Raw genomic sequence first — 18,542 nt, forward strand, 5'->3', positions numbered from 1 at the left:
ACCTCGCCCACACAGCTATTCTTCAAATTCAAAGCTAAATAGTGAGTATTTGGCAATGGGAGCCAAGGCAGCTGAGTCCACCTTGTGCTCAGCCAGTGTACACACACACAAACTTTGCAGCAGGGATTGGTGCAGAGCAGTCGAGAGATATCCTGAATTTTTACTTCACTAGCCCAAGTTTGCCATGGTCAATCCAGTGCCTCTAGGGTTACCCAAGACAAAGTCGGCTATTTCATTCCAGGCCAGATGTATTCCGATCAGTCTGGGTTGGTGCTACAATGCACAGTTAGTTTCTCAGTGAGTTGTACACTGAGGGATGCCAGATTTATTAGTTTTCTTCTATCATCCTCTGGTTGTGATCATTCAGGTTACCTCAGTGTTTAATGCTTCATCTGATTGTGCTCAGTTCTTCCTTTCAATACCACATTTTTACAAGTGTTTCCTGTTTATAAGTTATTCCATAGTATCTGAATTATGTTTCACAATTTCGTTCATGATATAGCTTATCACTGTCCTGTAGATGTCATCTTGGCTCCATGGTTGGATTCTCACTTCTGAGTCTGGAGGAGGCGGTTACAAGCCCCATTTTAAGGTTTTGAGCACACAATTTGGGCTGACACTTCAGTGCAGCACTGAGGGAGTGCTGCACTGTCGCAGGGTCAGCACTGAGGGAGTGCTGCACTGTCGCATGGACAGCACTGAGGGAGTGCTGCACTGTCGCAGGCTCAGCCCTGAGGGAGTGCTGCACTGTCGCAGGGTCAGCACTGAGGGAGTGCTGCACTGTCGCAGGGTCAGCACTGAGGGAGTGCTGCACTGTCGCAGGGTCAGCACTGAGGGAGTGCTGCACTGTCGCAGGGTCAGCACTGAGGGAGTGCTGCACTGTCGCAGGGTCAGCACTGAGGGAGTGCTGCACTGTCGCAGGGTCAGCACTGAGGGAGTGCTGCACTGTCGCAGGGTCAGCACTGAGGGAGTGCTGCACTGTCGCAGGGTCAGCACTGAGGGAGTGCTGCACTGTCGCAGGGTCAGTACTGAGGGAGTGCTGCACTGTCGCAGGGTCAGCACTGAGGGAGTGCTGCACTGTCGCAGGGTCAGCACTGAGGGAGTGCTGCACTGTCACAGTGTCAGCACTGAGAGAGTGTTGCACTGTCGCAGGGTCAGCACTGAGGGAGTGCTGCACTGTCACAGGGTCAGCACTGAGGGAGTGCTGCACTGTCACAGGGTCAGCACTGAGGGAGTGCTGCACTGTCGCAAGGTCAGTACTGAGGGAGTGCTGCACTGTCGCAAGGTCAGTACTGAGGGAGTGCCGCACTACTGGAGGGTATGTACTGAGGGAGTGCAGCACGGTTGGAGGGTCAATACCGAGGGGGTGCTGCACTGTCGGAGGGTCAATACTGGGGGGGTGCGGCACTGTCGGAGGGTCAATATTGAGGGAGTGCTGCTTACTCAGCAATATTGGTAAGTAATTCATTTGTGTAAAGTGCTTCGAGACATCTTGAGTCTTTAATGGGCATTTTTAATGAATAGAGTTTCCTTCTATTCAGGAACAAACCTTCGTGGGCCTGAGGTGTGCACCATGGAACTTCAGGAACCACGTGTGAAGCCTAAATCCATGTTGCTCTTAATCCTCATCCTGCTGCTACTAACCTATCTTCTTCTAATTGATGATGTATCCAGCAATGAGGCAACAGTGCTAAAGACTGTCTTTTGCAAACTCCAAGCCCACATAATTTAAACACCAAGCCTGCAAGTAAGGAATATAAACCCAAAGAAATTAGCCTTTGAAAGTCAGACTGGTCAAAACGGTCCAAATGGGATGATGGTTGGACACCTCTGTTCCATGCTCAATTGCCTGTCTTTAAAAAATTCCAAAAATATAAAACTATAAAAATCACTTCAGCATCTCCAAAATTTGGATTAAAAGAAGTTTTGTAAATATTATTGTGAAAAAATAAATTCTGCTGGAACTAAATGTAGGCAGCCGACCTGGGGCTACTTTAGCTTGAGAGCATTACCAGAACTCAGGTAGTTCCTAACAAAAGATTTCACCAAAAAAGTTGGCATTTCCATTTCAGAAGCTGACTGCAATGCTGTGTTTCCAGCCTTTTCTGTTTTAAAATAAACAGACTGGGTGACCAAACGCAGACTGGGTGACCGCTTTGCAGAACACCTTCGGTCTGTCCGCAAGCATGACCCAGACCTCCCTGTCGCTTGCCATTTCAACACTCCACCCTGCTCTCATCCCCACATGTCTGACCTTGGCCTGCTGCATTGTTCCAGTGAAGCTCAACACAAACTGGAGGAACAGCACCTCATCTTCCGACTAGGCACTTTACAGCCTTCCGGACTGAATATTGAATTCAACAACTTTAGATCATGAACTCTCTCCTCCATCCCCACCCCCTTTCCGATCCCCCCTTTTTTCTCCCAATAATTTATATAGATTTTTCTTTTCCCACCTATTTCCATTATTTTTAAATGTATTTCCATCCTTTGTTTTATCTCTACCTTTTAGCCTATTTCGATTCCTTCACCCCACCCCACCCCCACTAGGGCTATCTGTACCTTGCTTGTCCTGCTTTCTACCCTTAATTAGCACATTCCTAGATAATATCACCACCTTCAACACCTCTTTGTCCTTTTGTCTGTGACATCTTTTGGTTATCTCCACCTATCACTGGCCCTCTATCCAGCTCTACCTGTCCCACACACACACACACACCCCGCCACCCCCCCCACCTCCCCAACCCCCACTTAAACCAGCTTATATTTCACCTCTTTTCTATTTTTACTTAGTTCTGTTGAAGAGTCATATGGACTCGAAACGTTAACTGTGTTCCTCTCCGCAGACGCTGCCAGACATGCTGAGTTTTTCCAGGTATTTTTATTTTTCTGTTTTAAAGCACTGGAACACGGAATTAAATGAATTGCTGTGAATAGAGAATTGTTTAACCTTTCTTTGAAGGTGACAACAAACAAGTAGCCTCCAAGGAATTCACATCCTGCAGACGGAACTGGGAGGGTGCAATCAACCTGTGTCTGTCACCAGCCAGTTAGCCCTGATCCTAATCTCTGTGATATATAGTTGGTGGAGCTCTCTTATGGAAATCTGCCCTGTTTCCTGGCACTCATCTCCAGCTGTCATACTCAAGTGATCGCCTAGAGTACCAAAACGACTGGCTCCAAAAATTCCACACAAAGAAATGTCAGTGCTGTTTCTCACTGGAGAACAGAAACTAACCTTTTCCTTACTCTGTGTGTGTGTGTGTGTGTGTGTGTGTAGTGTGTATGTGCGCACAATGTGGGCAGCACTGAGACAAACTTGAAACGTCACAAGGTTAAAGTGAAAGCATGCGGTGCCAGTGGTGGTACTGGACCACACGAGCCATGATGTAGCTTCAATCCTCAGGCCATGCCAGCTAGCTGCTCTGAGCCGCTGCACCACTTGGGAGCGTTGCCTTCAGTTACAGTTTCCTAGAGCAACTGCTGGAGGGAATAAATCAGCCAAGGTTTCCTATTTCTGCTGGAAGGGGCACATGTGTAGACATCAGGTCAAGACATAAGGGTCAATTCTTACCCCCACATCAGCCTGATGACACAGTGACTAGGCTCACACAGGAAGAAATGGTTTCTTGGTTAAGTACCAGATGGGGTCAGCTCATGTGGAACTGTGGCCTCTGCTCAAGACAAGAGATAAAACTGCAATGTAGTGGTCCGGATTGGACCCAGGTGCTTGTGCTGTTTCTATGGTAGAACAGAAGCTACAGAACATTGCATAGCAACCATTGATACACAGATGATGATCACAGCGCAGGTATAGACACATTGACAGGTCACACTGAAAGACAAGGGCTAACCTTCAGGCTGGGTAGCCACTTTGAAAGGCGCAGAGCTCTCTCCTGCTCCATGCTTATTGTGAGCAACCACTCGGAAAACATATTTCACATCTGGCATCAGCTCACCAATCGTCACTTCCAGGTCACCAGGTCGACTTGTATTTTCCACACGTTCCCTATTAAAGATATAACAACAGACTGTCATCAATACAATTCACCCAATACAGTTGGAGCTAATAACATATCTTTTACATTACCTGAAGGTCCTCACATGTTAGGGATCAGTAGATAACGACAACTCTGCTGTCTTTACTGTATTTAGAATAGTGTCAAGTGCACCAAGTTCACCTCACTCAGCTCCCTCAATGGCCGAGTGGGAAAGGAGGCGGGGTGATGGGGCATTATCTCACTGTGGGCTCAGTTAGTAACTGACCTTGGTTAATATGGGAATGAGTCTTAGAGGACTAGAGGCAATATAATTAATCTCCATGTCCCTAGGCTAGAGATGGTAAAACCAGTGAGGATTTCCAATCCTGATCACTACTGAGTGAGTCCCACATGGCAATACATGGGTGTGTGAACGAGAGACAAGGACAAGGCTGGGCATGTTGTGCCCTCCAATTGTCAAATATTCTCCCAACACAATGCCAAAATACAAAGGAGAAAATAGCATTTCGGCAAGAAAATTGGAGAATGCTGGGGGAAAGAGCTTTTGGATAAATGAGAACAGTAAAAGGAAGAGTGCCCTAAATGGTAAGACCCTTAACCGGAGGAAGAGATTGTGCAGATACACAGATCAGCAGATAACCTATCTCTACACTACTTGCTGTTCCCCACATGGTTAAGGAACAGAAGATAGGGGGACAGATATAGGGAGACCACAAAAAGAAAATGGGATGCTGGATTTTCTACACAAGGGTAGAGAATTAGTGTAAGGTTTGTGCAAGATTTGTTTGAGGCACATTTGGAGGGCTGTTCACTAGCCAGCTCATTATAGGAAGGGTATCAGAACCATGGAAAGGACACGACTAAAATTCACTAGAATGATACCAGGATACTGTTTACAATTATAGATAAAACTGGCATGTTTTCCACTAGGACAGGAAAGGTTAAGGAGGGGTGTAATAGAAGGTATATGGGATTATGGAAGGTAAATAGTGAAAGGTTATTTCTACTGATTAGCAAATCAGTAACTCAGGATTATCACACGAATAAGGGGAAGATAGAAGAATGTTTAACCACAAGTAACTAATGAGATAGAGATTTAAGAATGATTTAAAAAAGGGAATTAGATACATATTTGAAAGAGGAGAATAGAAAAGACAGAGACACAACAGGAAAATGGGCTTACAGTAAACACCTCCAATTAGGACTTTATACTTTTGAAGTGTAGCCACTGTTGTAATGTAAGAAACGCAGCAGCTGATCTGCGCATTGCAAGATCCCACAAACAGCAATGGCCAGATTTTTAGTGATGTTGGTTAATAGACAGGACATCACGGAGAAGTCCCCTGCTCTTCTTCGAAATAGTGCTGTACGATCTTTTACGGGGAGATGGGGCTTCGGTTTAACATCTCATCTGAAAGACGGCTCCTCCTATAGTGCAGCATTCCCTCAGTGCTGCACCGGAGTGTCAACCTGGATTCCACGCTGAACTCCTGGAACGGCACTTGAACCCACAAGCCGACCCAGAACTGAGTGTGCTATCACTAAACTGCGGCTGAAGCATTAACTGCCGCGGACTGGTAACGTGTCCAAGATTCTACCAAACTGTTTAACCCAAGATATTTAATATTGTAGTAACTAAACCAGCAGCAGACAGGTGTCACTTGAGAAATTGCCACTTACTTTGTGCACGCTTTCAGAAACAGTTTACCATCATTCTGCATTGGGGGTAAAATCACCAAGGGCCTGTCACTTAAAACAGGCATTAAATTTAAAAAAAATCTTATCCCTCCCTCTCCACTGGGCATTCGCTGTTTGAGTTCGTACATCCACTACCAAAGGGTGATTGGTGCTCGTGGAACCCAAGAGTCAGGAGAGGAGGAAAGGCAATTGGGGAGAGGCATGATTTAAGTAAAATAAAAGCATATTAAATTGCCTTTAAACTGAGAAACACTTGAGCCAATAAACAACAGTTGATCCCCAATCTCTGAGTGTTTAACATTCTTTGAACCCCATATAACTAATATTAGAGAACCTCTGGGTGTAGAGGTGATTGATGTGATTCTTACCTGTTGGTGCCATCCCTGGAGTAGTACACGGAGTAGGTGAGGATCTCTGCGTTAGGCTCTGCAGGTGGGCGCCATGTCAGCTTGATGAAGCGGGTGGAGACGAGAAGTGCCATTACATCCCGAGGGGCAGAGGGTAGGAGTCCGGCCGTGGCGGCTGCTAGATGGTCAGCAGTGGCACTTGTCAGTGAGGGAGGGGGAAATGTCGGAATGGGAACATCTTGGATACAGGCAGGGATGGGAACGGGATGGCAGACACAATGATAAACAAAACAAAAATAAAAGTAAAAAAAAGGAGAAAAAGAAAAGAAAATAAACCAAACCAAAGCACAATGGGAACATAACAAAATGAACAAACACAGAAAGGGCAAACGAGCAACTTACTGCTGAACTGAAAGGGGGACATACACACATTACAGCAACAGCATCAAAGCACAGGCACATGGTAACACATTACACCTACGCACTCGTACAGTTCAACAAGAAGCTAAATACAATGACACTGCAGCTGATGCTTGGAGCACAGAACTTTCTGAATCCCACCCGTCCTGAAATATTCCACTTAAAGAAAGATAAAATCTGGGATTCATTGGCTATGTCCAATATTTACTATGACGGGAAAATGGAGTCTCCTTGTAGGCTTTCCTCTGCTTTTCCCCTTTAAACAAGAACACAAGGGATAGGAGCAGGGGTAGACCATACATCCAGCCGAACCTACTCTACTATTCAATATGATCATTGCTTCAACTCCACTTTTCTGCCTGCTCCCCAGGTCCGTTGATTCCGAGGGACCAGAAATCTATCTATTCCAGCCTTAAATAAACTCAACGATGGAGTATCCACAACTCTCTGGGGTAGAGGATTCCAAAGATTCACAACCCTTTGAGTGAAAAAATTTCTCCTCATCTCAGTCCTAACCCCTTACCCTGAGACTGTGCCCCCGTGTTTTAGATTCCACAGCCAAGGAAAAAACCTCTCAGCGTCCACCCTGTCCAACCCCCTCAGAATCTCATGTGTTTCAATGAGATCGCTTCTCATTCTTCCGAACTTGAGAGATTGGCCCAAAATATTCACCCTCTCGTCATAGGACAACCCCCTCAGCCCAGGAATTAATCCAGTGAACCTCACTCATTGATGCACAATTATTGTTAGGCTCTGTCCCTTCCTGTCTCACTCGGCTTATTTTTACCCGCATTGCTACACTGTCCTGTTGTCTCAATTTTTGTCTTCGGATTTCTAAATCTCCCTTTATCTGAACCCTCCCCATGCCCCCATCACCCCATCACCCCTACATGCCACTGCCACTGCACCCCCCCATCCACCAGTGAGGTTAAAGCCCTATCCACAGCCCTATCTATTCGATTTACCAGGATACTAGTCCCAGCCTGGTTTAAGTGGAGCCTATCCCAATGGAATGGCTCACTCTTTCTTGAGCACTGGTGCCAATGCACCATGAATCGAAACCCCTCCTTCCCACGCCGTTCTTTGAGCCATGTGTTTAATTCTTTAATCTGCTTGACTCGATGCCAAGCATTTTTGCAAGAAACTACCCTTTTTGGAAAGTCCCTGCAGTGTATCAGAACTTGTACTCCAAGAGTCATCAGGTGCAATTGAAACGAGGAACCACAGGACTATTCTGGATTAAAATTGGATTTCTGCTCTTCCATCACACATCGAAAGATAATGCAGAAATTGTGGTACAGATCCCAGGCTAACTGACCCAGTCCTATCTCAGGTTTACTGGTCCAGTCCTATCTCAGGGCGCTCCTTGTCTGGTAATCTAAAAGCAAGCCTGTCACTATATAACCATCATTAACCTATCCAGGACCAGTCACAGAGACCTGTGCAGACTAAGAGTTCCACCATCTGGATACATTTGGGAGGGGGGCGGGTGGGGGGTCGGAGATTGAGTGTGTGCCCAGCACTGGCCACAGCTGATGCCAGATGGATTCACATCAAGCCTCTAGGGTGAGATTCCCTGATGCTGCCCTAATAAAGCAAGATGTTCTGAAATCACAACACAAACACTATAAGCATTCTGAGTTGATTTGATGATATCTGATATGACATTGAGCCTAGTGCGTTAAATTATAAGAAACCCACCTCACTCCCTGCAGGATAGGTGATGTTAAATTGCAATGCATAATTGGAGATAAGAAGGAGCTCAGCTGCAACACTGGAATCAAAGAGATATCTGAACCAACAGAGATGAACATTTCATTTCTGGTGCAGCTCACTGTAACCAGACAGTTCAGTTCTGGGACAGGGTGCTAATCATCAGCCTATTGCTCATCAAAGATCGAGAGAAGAGTTTAAAGATATAAACTGCAATGCACAAAAAAACTTATGAGTGAATTCGTGTCTGAAACTAATAACTAAAAAAAAACAAACTTGAAATAATTGTGTCATGGAAATACTATTGCTTCACTCTTCACTAAGGCCTTTCTGATCAGGAGTAATAATGGGGAGGAGGATACACTGATACTGTTACAATTATTATTTTCTCCTGTTCAAGTTTAACGCATGCTTCACATGGACCTCCTTCTCTTCCTCCTCCCTATGACTTGGTGTAATTCACTGACTGATGTTCCCATGCAAGTTCTCGAACACATTTCATTCACGCCTGTTCAATGTAAATTATTTAAAAATTTTTTAAATTTGGAGATTTTCTGTAAGGAAAATCATTTTGTGATGTTGAATTATTTTGTTTTATCAAATAGATGTGTGTTTTTTTTGTGTGCAGAGTATGGTAGTAAATAGTTCTGTACCTCTAGCCATGAGTTAACATTTGTAGTGTCTATAGCTGTCATTGTCAATCCATTCACAGAAATGGAATTAGAGCTGCACTTTTTAAGAAATAGATACATTTTTAAAAATCTGTTCTTAAGCTCACCATAACGCTCTATGGGATCCTGGGCTTTATAAATAGAGGTACAAAGTACAAGGTAAACAATGTTAGGGTGAACCTTTATAAAACACTAGCTTTGCCTCAAATAGAGTAATTTCCACAATCCTGGGCATCACATTTTAGAAAGAATGTAAAGGTTTTAGAGACCGTGTAGATAAGATTCATGAGAATGGCTCCAGGTACTTTAATTAGATGGATAGATTGAAGAAGCTAGGGCTGTTCTCCTTCGAGAAGAGAAGGTTGAGAGAAGATTTGATAGAGGTGTTCAAAATTACGAGCAGTCAAGACAGAATAAATAGAGAAAAACTGTTCCCATTGGCAGAAGGATCGAGAACCAGGGGCCCCTGATTGAAGGTGATTGAAATGAACCAATGGTGACTTGAAGAAAAACTTTTTATGTTGTGCAGCGAGTGGTTTGGATCTGGAATGCACGGCCTGAGAGTACTGTATGGTGCAGGCAGATTCAATTGTGGCTTTCAAAAGGGAATTGCATAAGCAAATGGATAGAAAAGATTGCAGGGCTACAGAGGAAGTCCAGATGCACAACTAAATTGCTCTCGCTGAGAGCCAGAATAGAATGACAGGCCGAATAGCCTCCTATTCGTTTCCACTCCATGGTTCAATTTCATAGTAAAAGCCAGACAATAAGTGCCACACCAATCTCAAGTCCCAAGATACTAGTCGATATTTTCAAATCAATATTTCATTACGCCCAAAGTCAGACTAACTCTGACTTGCACTTCTGTTTTGCTGAAATGTTCCTTTCTTTTGATTTCTACAACAGTTTTACAAGCAACAGCAAATGTAAAGCTGAAACTGAGCCCAGACAGCTCATGCTATGTCTTGTTACTAATGTGCAACATGACAAGACATGGGATCTGGGTGTTTGTTGATTGCTTTCTCTTGTCATTATACCCTTGCTCCCAGTTACTTGAATATAAATGGTATTGCCGCACACAGAGCACAGAAGATTGCTCTCATAGGATGCCTTACCCCTGATGGTTTCTGTGGTCCATCTGCCTGCCTGGTCTTCCCAGAAGCGGCTAATTAACAGGCCACCTCCAGGAGCCCAATCCAATTGAGGACAGAGGTTGACAATGCAGGTGGGGGAGCCAAAGGGAGTGCCTGAGGTTGAAGGCAGCCGGCAGCCCCACCAGGAGAGGTGGGTGCTGCCAATGCAGGTGGGAGACCACGAGGACACCTCAAGATGGTGGCACCCTCTGAACACTTTAGAATGTTTCAAAGTAAAGTGTGGTCACAGCTGTGTCACAAAAGTATAATAATTCTCATAATATTATTGTGATTTATTGTAAATGTAGGTTAATAATGGGGTTTGAATGGCTTTCCTGTGTGTGTGTGTGTGTGTCTGTGTGTGCGTCTGTGTGTGTGTGCACGTGTGACTTAACTGAATTGGGGACAGCTGGTCTGGAGGCTTTGATTCATCAAAAGAAGTTAGGTTTGAAATGCTAAATACGTAAACATGGCTGAAGTCTTAGAATGTTAGGGAGGAGAATTTGCATTTTTAGATAAATCAGGGCAGTTTGAATTTCAATGAGATGATAGGATGTTTACACCTAGCCAGAGAAGCTAGGTCAAGCAGTGTGTTTATTTTTCCCAAAGTTTACTGACAATATTAGCACCATGAAAAGCTTTATATTATGGGAAAGTTAAAGTTCCAAAAACATATGGGAGCAATGGAATCTCATTAAAAGGGAGGAACATGTATAAAAGAGAATGAAGCTATGTGTCAGGGAAGGCATTGTAAGATCCAACAGAATTGTGAGAAGCCTCCAGTATTTGTACATTAAGCTGCTGTCTACAGAAACCGAAGCTGGGAAAAGCCACTTTGAATTCTACTGACCAGGGTATTGTGTTGACTTGCCTGGATCTGTTTAAAAACATATTTTTTTCACTGTTGCCTTAATAGGGGTGTAACTGGAAGCCAGGTTAATGAGGGGTTTTAGGAGTTATTGTAGTAGTAATTTATAGACCTATGTATGTGCTTTCTTTTGTTAATAAACGTTTAATTTAGTTTTCTAAAAAACTCTGAAGACTTGGTGGACTGATTACTTCTGAATTCAGTGTACGCATCTCGAAATGCATACAAATTGCAAAACCGTCGTGATCGCGTGAGCAAGTTTTCCTCGTGGATTTGATCTGCCTGGCACACATCATCTGCCGCGTCATAACAAACTGCCAGACCATCATTATAGAGAAGGTGAACTCTGTGACAGGGTGGCTTAGCAGCTGTGGCCTTCTTGCATTTCCCACTTTGGGTTGGGGGGTGGGGGTAGTGAGGTGGAGTGAAAGGAGGTCTCACTAACCCCCCCGAGGCCACCTCCAGTCATCTGCCGGGATTAAACCGCAGCAGAGGATTTGTCTGCCGCCAGTAACAGCCTAACGTGGTTACCAATCTATCCCCAAATGGCCTCTTAATTGCCACTACTTGGTTACCTGCTGTTGCCGGGAGGGTAACTGGTTATGTTACAACACCACCTCCGGTACGACCACTCAGTTGGGTGGGTAGGGTGGGGGGTGGGGGGGGGGGGTGGGGGTAGGGAGATCGCACGGCTGGAAACTTGGCGGGTATCTTTCCCAAGGTCTCCCCTACCTCCAAAGCTGCCTCCACACGGCTAAGATTTCACCATTATATCCAGAGGCAGTCTTGTACCACATTTACCAGGTTTTAATTCTGTTGCCACACTTCCTGCTCTCCAATGCAAACTGTTTTCAATTTTGATTAATGATACAATAGTGTTTCTAGCCCATCTTGTGCATCTGGCAGCAACACCAAAGTAAACTTGCCGGGTTCAGCAAGGCTTTAATTGAGCTGATCACATGTTAACTTCCTACATCCCCATAGAAAGCTTACGGCACTGAAAAAGGCCACTTGGCCCATCATGTCTGTGCTGGCTGAAAAACGAGCCACCCAGCCTAATCGCACTTTCCAGCATTTGGCCCGTAGTCCTGATCAGGTGCAGTTGCATATTCAGCCCCACCATCTTATTCTGAAACTCCTTCTGGTTAAGGCACTTAATCCTGTCCTTTATTTATGAAGTGGATTCTCAAGACTTTAAAAACCCAAGTCCCTTGAATGGAAAAACAGAAGTGTAATTAAGGCAATGCAGCGACGTCAGTGTCCTGCATCTGTATTCAGAGTGGGTCCCACATTTCAGAGTCCCTCTTTTGTACCAAACTTCTTGGTCTTGCAAACAGCATCAATATCGTAACCTTGCTTTTCAGCGCAGGAGATACAAACTTAATGGGGACCGCAAGAGGAAAAAAAAGTCATAAACAACTTCAGCAGCAGAGAGAGGGACAAGCACATGTCCAGACGTTCGGATGTATTACTGTGTAATATTGACTTCTTGTGAACGGATCTTCAATCAGCCATGTAAACAAAAGCTGCCTCTGTACCGTACTGGGACTGGGAGCCAAGACTTCTGCTCCATTCTCACTATACTGTCAGGCTGGAACAACATTCACTTACTGGGACTGGGACTTCATACCCCAGGGGCTAAAATTGCACCTTCACAGGGTTGGGGCGGGGGCTCTGCTTCTTGCTGGTCTTGCTTTCTGCACTGATATACAACAGTAATTTCTCAGAGGGCAGGAAACTCACTGCTGATAAAGATAACAACAGGATAGCAGATCAGGGAATGGATATTAAAACGGCCAATCAATAAACTGAGAGATTTATAACGGAAATTGAACAGTAAATCAATACACTGAGTGATTATAGGAATGGGGTTAGATTCATCTCCAGTCACAATGTCCTGATTCCACTTTATACTCACTTCCCTCTGAGAACACCAAGAGCTGTGTTTGGCACTGTCATTATTTTTAGTAATAAAATGAATCACAAGTACACAATAGTGTTCACTGTTTTACAGTCACAGCCACGCTTTTACTAAAAATAGTAAAGAAAGGAAATCCCAATCAGTATATATCCACTGAGAGATCGTTGAGTGGGCTATGTGGCTCATACACAGTGACAATGAACTGAGACACATACACAAACACAGGGGCAGAGCAGAGACATGCACACACGCACAAACACTCGCAGACAAAACCCTATTCGTTAATGCCACTGTCAATGGCATCACATAATTGGATTAAATGTTATCACAAGTTGTGCTTTCAGTAGCCCAACTGGTTTATCCAGTGAGTTGCTGAGTTGCACAGGTGAGGAAATTTCACGTTTAATTCCCAGTCCGTGTTAAGTTAACTAATGTCAGCCAGGGCTGCAGTTACAATAGGTGCTACAATTGGTCTCAGCTCCTGGACTATGGGGCAAGGTGGAATTAGCCAGGATTCCTTGACTGACCACTCACCGCCTTAAATGACCCATCTTTTAAAGGAAAAACAGAATTACCTGGAAAAACTCAGCAGGTCTGGCAGCATCGGCGGAGAAGAAATCAGTTAACGTTTCGAGCCTTCATGGCCCTTCGGCAGAACCGAAGGGCCATGAAGGCTCGAAACGTTAACTGATTTCTTCTCCGCCGATGCTGCCAGACCTGCTGAGTTTTTGGAGGTTACTTTTGCTTCCCTCTAGTTCTTTCCTGTTTGCTGCCCCAGTGGGTTTACACAAATTCCTTTTCCCCCACTCTCCCGCCAGTGTGTGACAATAGCAACAGGCTCAGTTGTGATGCTGCTGCAGTTAAATAGGTCACAAGCATTGACTGTTTGAGCTCACCACACGGATGAGGTAGTGAAAGACACATCTGCGGAGACACACCCGAGTGAGTCAGTTAGAAAGGAGAAAAAGAACTGGATATGAAGAGTCAATACCACTTGATAGATCACAGCAGCCCATCACCGTCTGACCTGATATACAGTCTGTTACTGGAAAAAAATAATCTTACTGGAGCGAATGGAATTATCTCGAGTCTCTCCTTGCAGGGCCATACAGACAATACACCAGACTGCCCTCCAACAGGAAAAAGAGAGAATCTTCATCCAACCTCCCACACACCTGGGCTGCCTCCTATTTTACCATCAAGAAACGTTGTTGGAGCTTTACCAGCCAGTTTGCATGAGGAGGTGCTCTAGCTGGAGCACGTGTAATGGATGAAGGAGCAGATCACCAACTAATGATTTGCCCTCCAACCAGTGGCAGCCAAATGGAGATTAGACGTCGGCTCACCCAGGAGGAAGTTGAGGTGTTTACCACCAAACAGGCACTTTTGGTGCCTTTTAGTGGAAGTTGAATTGGGGAAGACAGATTTTGCAAAGCTGGGAGGTGAGCTGGCAAGAGTGGGCTGGATACAGCTATTAGAAGGAAAAACTGTGCCAAATCAGTGGGAGGCATTCAAAGGTGAGAAACCACAGGCACAGTGTAGACATATCCCTACAAAGGAAACGGGTGGTACTGCCAAATCTAGAGCCGCTGGTTATCCAGAAGCATTCAGGCCAAGATAAAGCAGAAAAAGAAAGTTTATGAAAGTAACAAAAGACTTAATTCTGTAGAAAGCCTAGAGGAATATAGAAAGTACAGGAGTGAAGTAAAATTGGGAATTAGGAGAGCAAAGAGAGGACACAAAAAGATATTGGCAGGTAAAATCAAAGAAAATCCTAAGATATTTTACCTGTACATTAAGAGCAAGAGAGTAACTAAGGAAAAGGTAAGGCCTGTCAGAGGTGTACATGGTAATTTGTGTATTGATGCTGAAGATATGGGTAGGGTTCTCAATGAGCACTTTGTCTCTGTCTTCACTAAGGAGAGGGATAATGCAGACATTCTGGTTAAAGAGGAGGAGTGTGAATATTAGACACAACAAGTACAGTGAGAGAGGAAGCATTGGAGGGACTGGCATCCTTGAAGGTGGATATATTACCAGGGCCAGATGGATTGAATCCCAGGCTGTTGAAGGAAGCCAGGGTGGAAACAGCGGATGCTCTGAGAATCATTTTCCAATCCTCACTAGATACAGGCAAGGTCCCAGAGGATTGGGGGTCTGCGAATGTTGTACCATTTTTTAAAAAGGGTGCAAGGGATAGGCCAGAAAATTATAGGCCGGTCAGTCTGACTTCAGTGGTGGGCAAATTATTGGAAACAATTCTGAGAGACAGGATAAGCTGTCATTTAGAAAGACACGGATTAATCAGGGACAGTCAGTATAGTTTTGTTAGGGTAAGATCATATCTTAATAACTTAATAGAATTTTTTGAGAGAGTAACAAGGAAGATTGAAGAGGGTAGTGGAGTGGATGTTGTCTACATGGATTTTAGTAAGTCGTTTGACAAGGTCCCACAGGCCAGACTGTCAGGAAAATGAGATCTCATGGGGCATAGGAGAAGGTGGCACGTTGGATCTAAAATTGGCTGTGACTGAAAACAAAGAGTAATGGTTGGTGGACGTTTTTGCGAATGGAAAACAGTATCCAATGGTGTTCCACAGGGCCCAGTGTTGGCACCCTTGCTGTTTGTTATGTATATTAATGATTTAGACTCACGTGGGAGGCATGATTGGGAAATTTGCAGATGACACAAAAATTGGCCATGTAGTTGATAGGGAAGAGGATAACTGTTGACTCCAGAATGATATCAATGGTTTGGTTGAGTGGGCAGAGAAATGGCAATTGGGATTCAATCCAGAAAAGTGTGAGGTAATGCATTTGGGGAGGGCAAACGAAGCAAGGGAATATTCAATAATCGGAGGATATTGAGAGGGGTTGAGGAAGTGATAGACTTTGGAGTGTATTTCCACAGGTCCTTGAAGGTAGCAGGACAGGTGAACAAGGTTGTCAAGAAAGCAAATGGAATGCTTTCCTTTATTGGGTGAGGTATTAAATACGAAAGCAGGGATATAATGATGGAACTGTATAAAATGCTTGTTAGGCCACAGCTGGAATTGCGTGTACAGTTCTGGTCACCACATTACAGGAAGGATATAACTGCTCTGGAGAGAGTGTAGAAGAGATTTACAAAAATGTTGCCAGGGTTTGAAAATTGCAGCTATGAGGAAAGATTGGATAGGCCAGGGTTGTTTCCTTAGAACAGAGGAGGCTGAGGGGTGACCTAATTCAGATGTACAAAATTATGAGGGGCCTGGATAGGGTAGACAGTAAAGACTTGTTTCCCCTAACTGAGGGGCCAATTACCAGGGGGCATAGATTTAAGACGATTGGTAGAAGGATTAGAGGGGACATGAGGAAAAACACTTTTTCACCCAGAGGGTGGTGGGCATCTGGAATTCACTGCTTAAGTTGGTGGTTGAGGCTGAAACGCTCAACTCATTTAAAAGGTACCTGGATCTGTATCTGAAGTGCAAGGCTATGGGCCAGGTGCTGGGAAGTGGGGTTAGAATGAGTGGATAGTTTATTTTTTCCCCTTTTTGGCCGGCGTAGACACAATAAGCTGAAAGGCCTCTTTCTGCACCGTAACTTTTCAATGGTTCTATCAGGCACTGCAGGGACATGGGGAAAAGTAGTTTGCGCAAACTCTCTCTGGGGCACCAAACGGTCACAGTAGGAAAGAAAGTAGGAAGCAAAAATAACCTTCTTTCAAAAATGGGACATTTAAGAAAAGATAGTCCTTGATGGTGCAGTATCTGTTAAAAGTGCTGCAGTCAGTAGCCTCTCCACATACTGCATACTGAAAACATGTACAAGCTGTTCTTAGCCTACAGCAAGCAGAGCTGTTGCTGAAAGCAGTATTATACCATCTGCCTCATTGCTTCTGCCACCTGTTTCCTATTTACTCTGACTGCCAAGTCCTGAGATCTGACAGTGTCCTGTGGGCTCCCCTTCCTTGGCAGCACCTGGCATGTACGTCTGTGCTGCTTCTCACTTACCATGCTCCAGGATGATGAGCTGGGCACTGGCCCGTTCATTCCCTACATCATTCTCTGCCACACACTGGTACAGACCTTCGTCAGATTTCACCAGACCAAGAACCTGCAGGTTCCGCTCATTCTGAAACAAACAGCAAAGAGCAATGCTTAAACATTACCTGCAACAGATTTATCAAGCTGGGGAATTTCTAACCGTTAGCACCTAATACTCTTCTGAGACTTAGGATAAGGCACATTGTTGGGGCAGAAACAGAGGGGAGCTTATTACCTTGAACAATGTAGATGGCTTGCGGTGTTTGATACTAACACTGCGGCGAACAGTAAATATTTCATTCTTCAAAGAGCTTATATGCTGCATGACTATAATAGTCAATACGAGTCCTGCCAATTAGAGTCCCAATATTCTCAATGATCAGAGAACAGAAAGAAAACTGCCAGAGTCACCAAAAATTCAAGGGATTCAACTCCATTGAAAGAAGATATCAGGAGAGTTAGAAACCCAAAGTTTCTTATCAAACTCATACAGCAAACACCAGGCTTTCCACCAACTGGACTTCATCAAAGGCTCCCCATGGTGAGCTCGTAAGCCACACAGATCAGAACTTCACAGGCTTGTTTCCCAGGTTGTGCTAAGCTCAGGACAGGAGTGGTGTGCAACAACTGGCCTCAGTGCTCCTATGCTGAGGAGGAAGGTGAGGGAGCAGGGAAAGCAGGCAGGGTCCCTGGTCTTGTTCGCTGTTTGGTGACCCCTGAGAAACTGCATTTGTGTCTGCAGCAGATGAGCAAAGGATCAGGCACTCAGCAGTCAAATAGCCCACCAAAACACACTGTCTATCCTCACAGTGCCTTCAGGGGAGGAGATGAGAAAACTAGAAATAACACACAAATCCAAAGGTAGTAATGCATATGTTATTTGTGCTTTTATGGGATGAACATCACTGAAGGTATAGAGATTTGGCCAAAAAGGTTATCTGATACAAATCCAATTTAGAATATAGAGCAAGTGGGCTTTGCTGAAGGACAGGTGTCAGAGCTGATCCTGTGCACTAAGTACAGGAACAAGGCAAAATTCAAGTGCTGTTGCACACACTGAACCCAAGAACTACAGATCAAGGAATCAGCATTAACCATAGAGGCCCAGCCACGTAGCCAGCCACACTCAATCCGCTAGCAGATCAGAGTCCCACTTCACAATCACTTGCCAAGAATCCAAGGGAGATATCACATTATTGCTCTTAGAGGAGAGGCAGCAGGTATGGCTGTCCAGTGGAACAGTCTATGGGGTATTTATACAACTCATTATAAATGCTCCTCACATACAAACACAGTTAGAAACACACTGCCTCCTCTTCCACCAATACTAACGTGGTTAACATCTGTAGGAGTACATAGGAGACACAGGGAAAGGCTGTAAATATTGTCAACCAGGAGGTCTTCATTTAGGGAGCTTACTCTGTGGATGTTGTGCTTGTCCTATTGTTGTAGAAGTTAAAACCATCACAAGCATTTTTGTCACATTTTATAACAAATATTGGCAGGAAGTTAAAGCCTTGTGAATTTTTATTGTTGTTATGTTGACTGTGGTGACAATGTAACTTTCTGAGCTTCACACATGGCCAAATCTCTGCCAGCCTTTCACTGAACAGCATAGGATGTAACACAGTAAATGGAAGTGTGGTCAGAAATCATGAGCACTATCAGCAAGGGGATTATTGGGAATCCAATAGAGGGTGAGGAATGCAACATGTCCACAGGAGAGGTTGGTGGGAGAGGGA

The 18,542-nt window shown here is 44.6% G+C and overlaps 1 protein-coding gene across 1 annotated transcript in view; it reads right to left on the minus strand.

Moving 5' to 3' along the window:
• LOC144670059 (neogenin-like) overlaps positions 1-18,542 on the minus strand; it is a 179,589-nt gene that overhangs the window by 42,362 nt on the left and 118,685 nt on the right. The window contains exons 7-9 of the mRNA XM_078532436.1: positions 16,768-16,888; positions 6,068-6,284; positions 3,855-4,009 (exon numbers count right to left, since the gene is read on the minus strand). Of these exons, the coding sequence (XP_078388562.1) occupies positions 3,855-4,009; positions 6,068-6,284; positions 16,768-16,888 (493 nt within the window). The remainder of the gene's footprint in view (positions 1-3,854; positions 4,010-6,067; positions 6,285-16,767; positions 16,889-18,542) is intronic.

This window comes from Cetorhinus maximus, chromosome 30, assembly GCF_964194155.1.
Source record: "Cetorhinus maximus chromosome 30, sCetMax3.hap1.1, whole genome shotgun sequence".
Taxonomy (NCBI): Eukaryota; Metazoa; Chordata; class Chondrichthyes; order Lamniformes; family Cetorhinidae; genus Cetorhinus; species Cetorhinus maximus.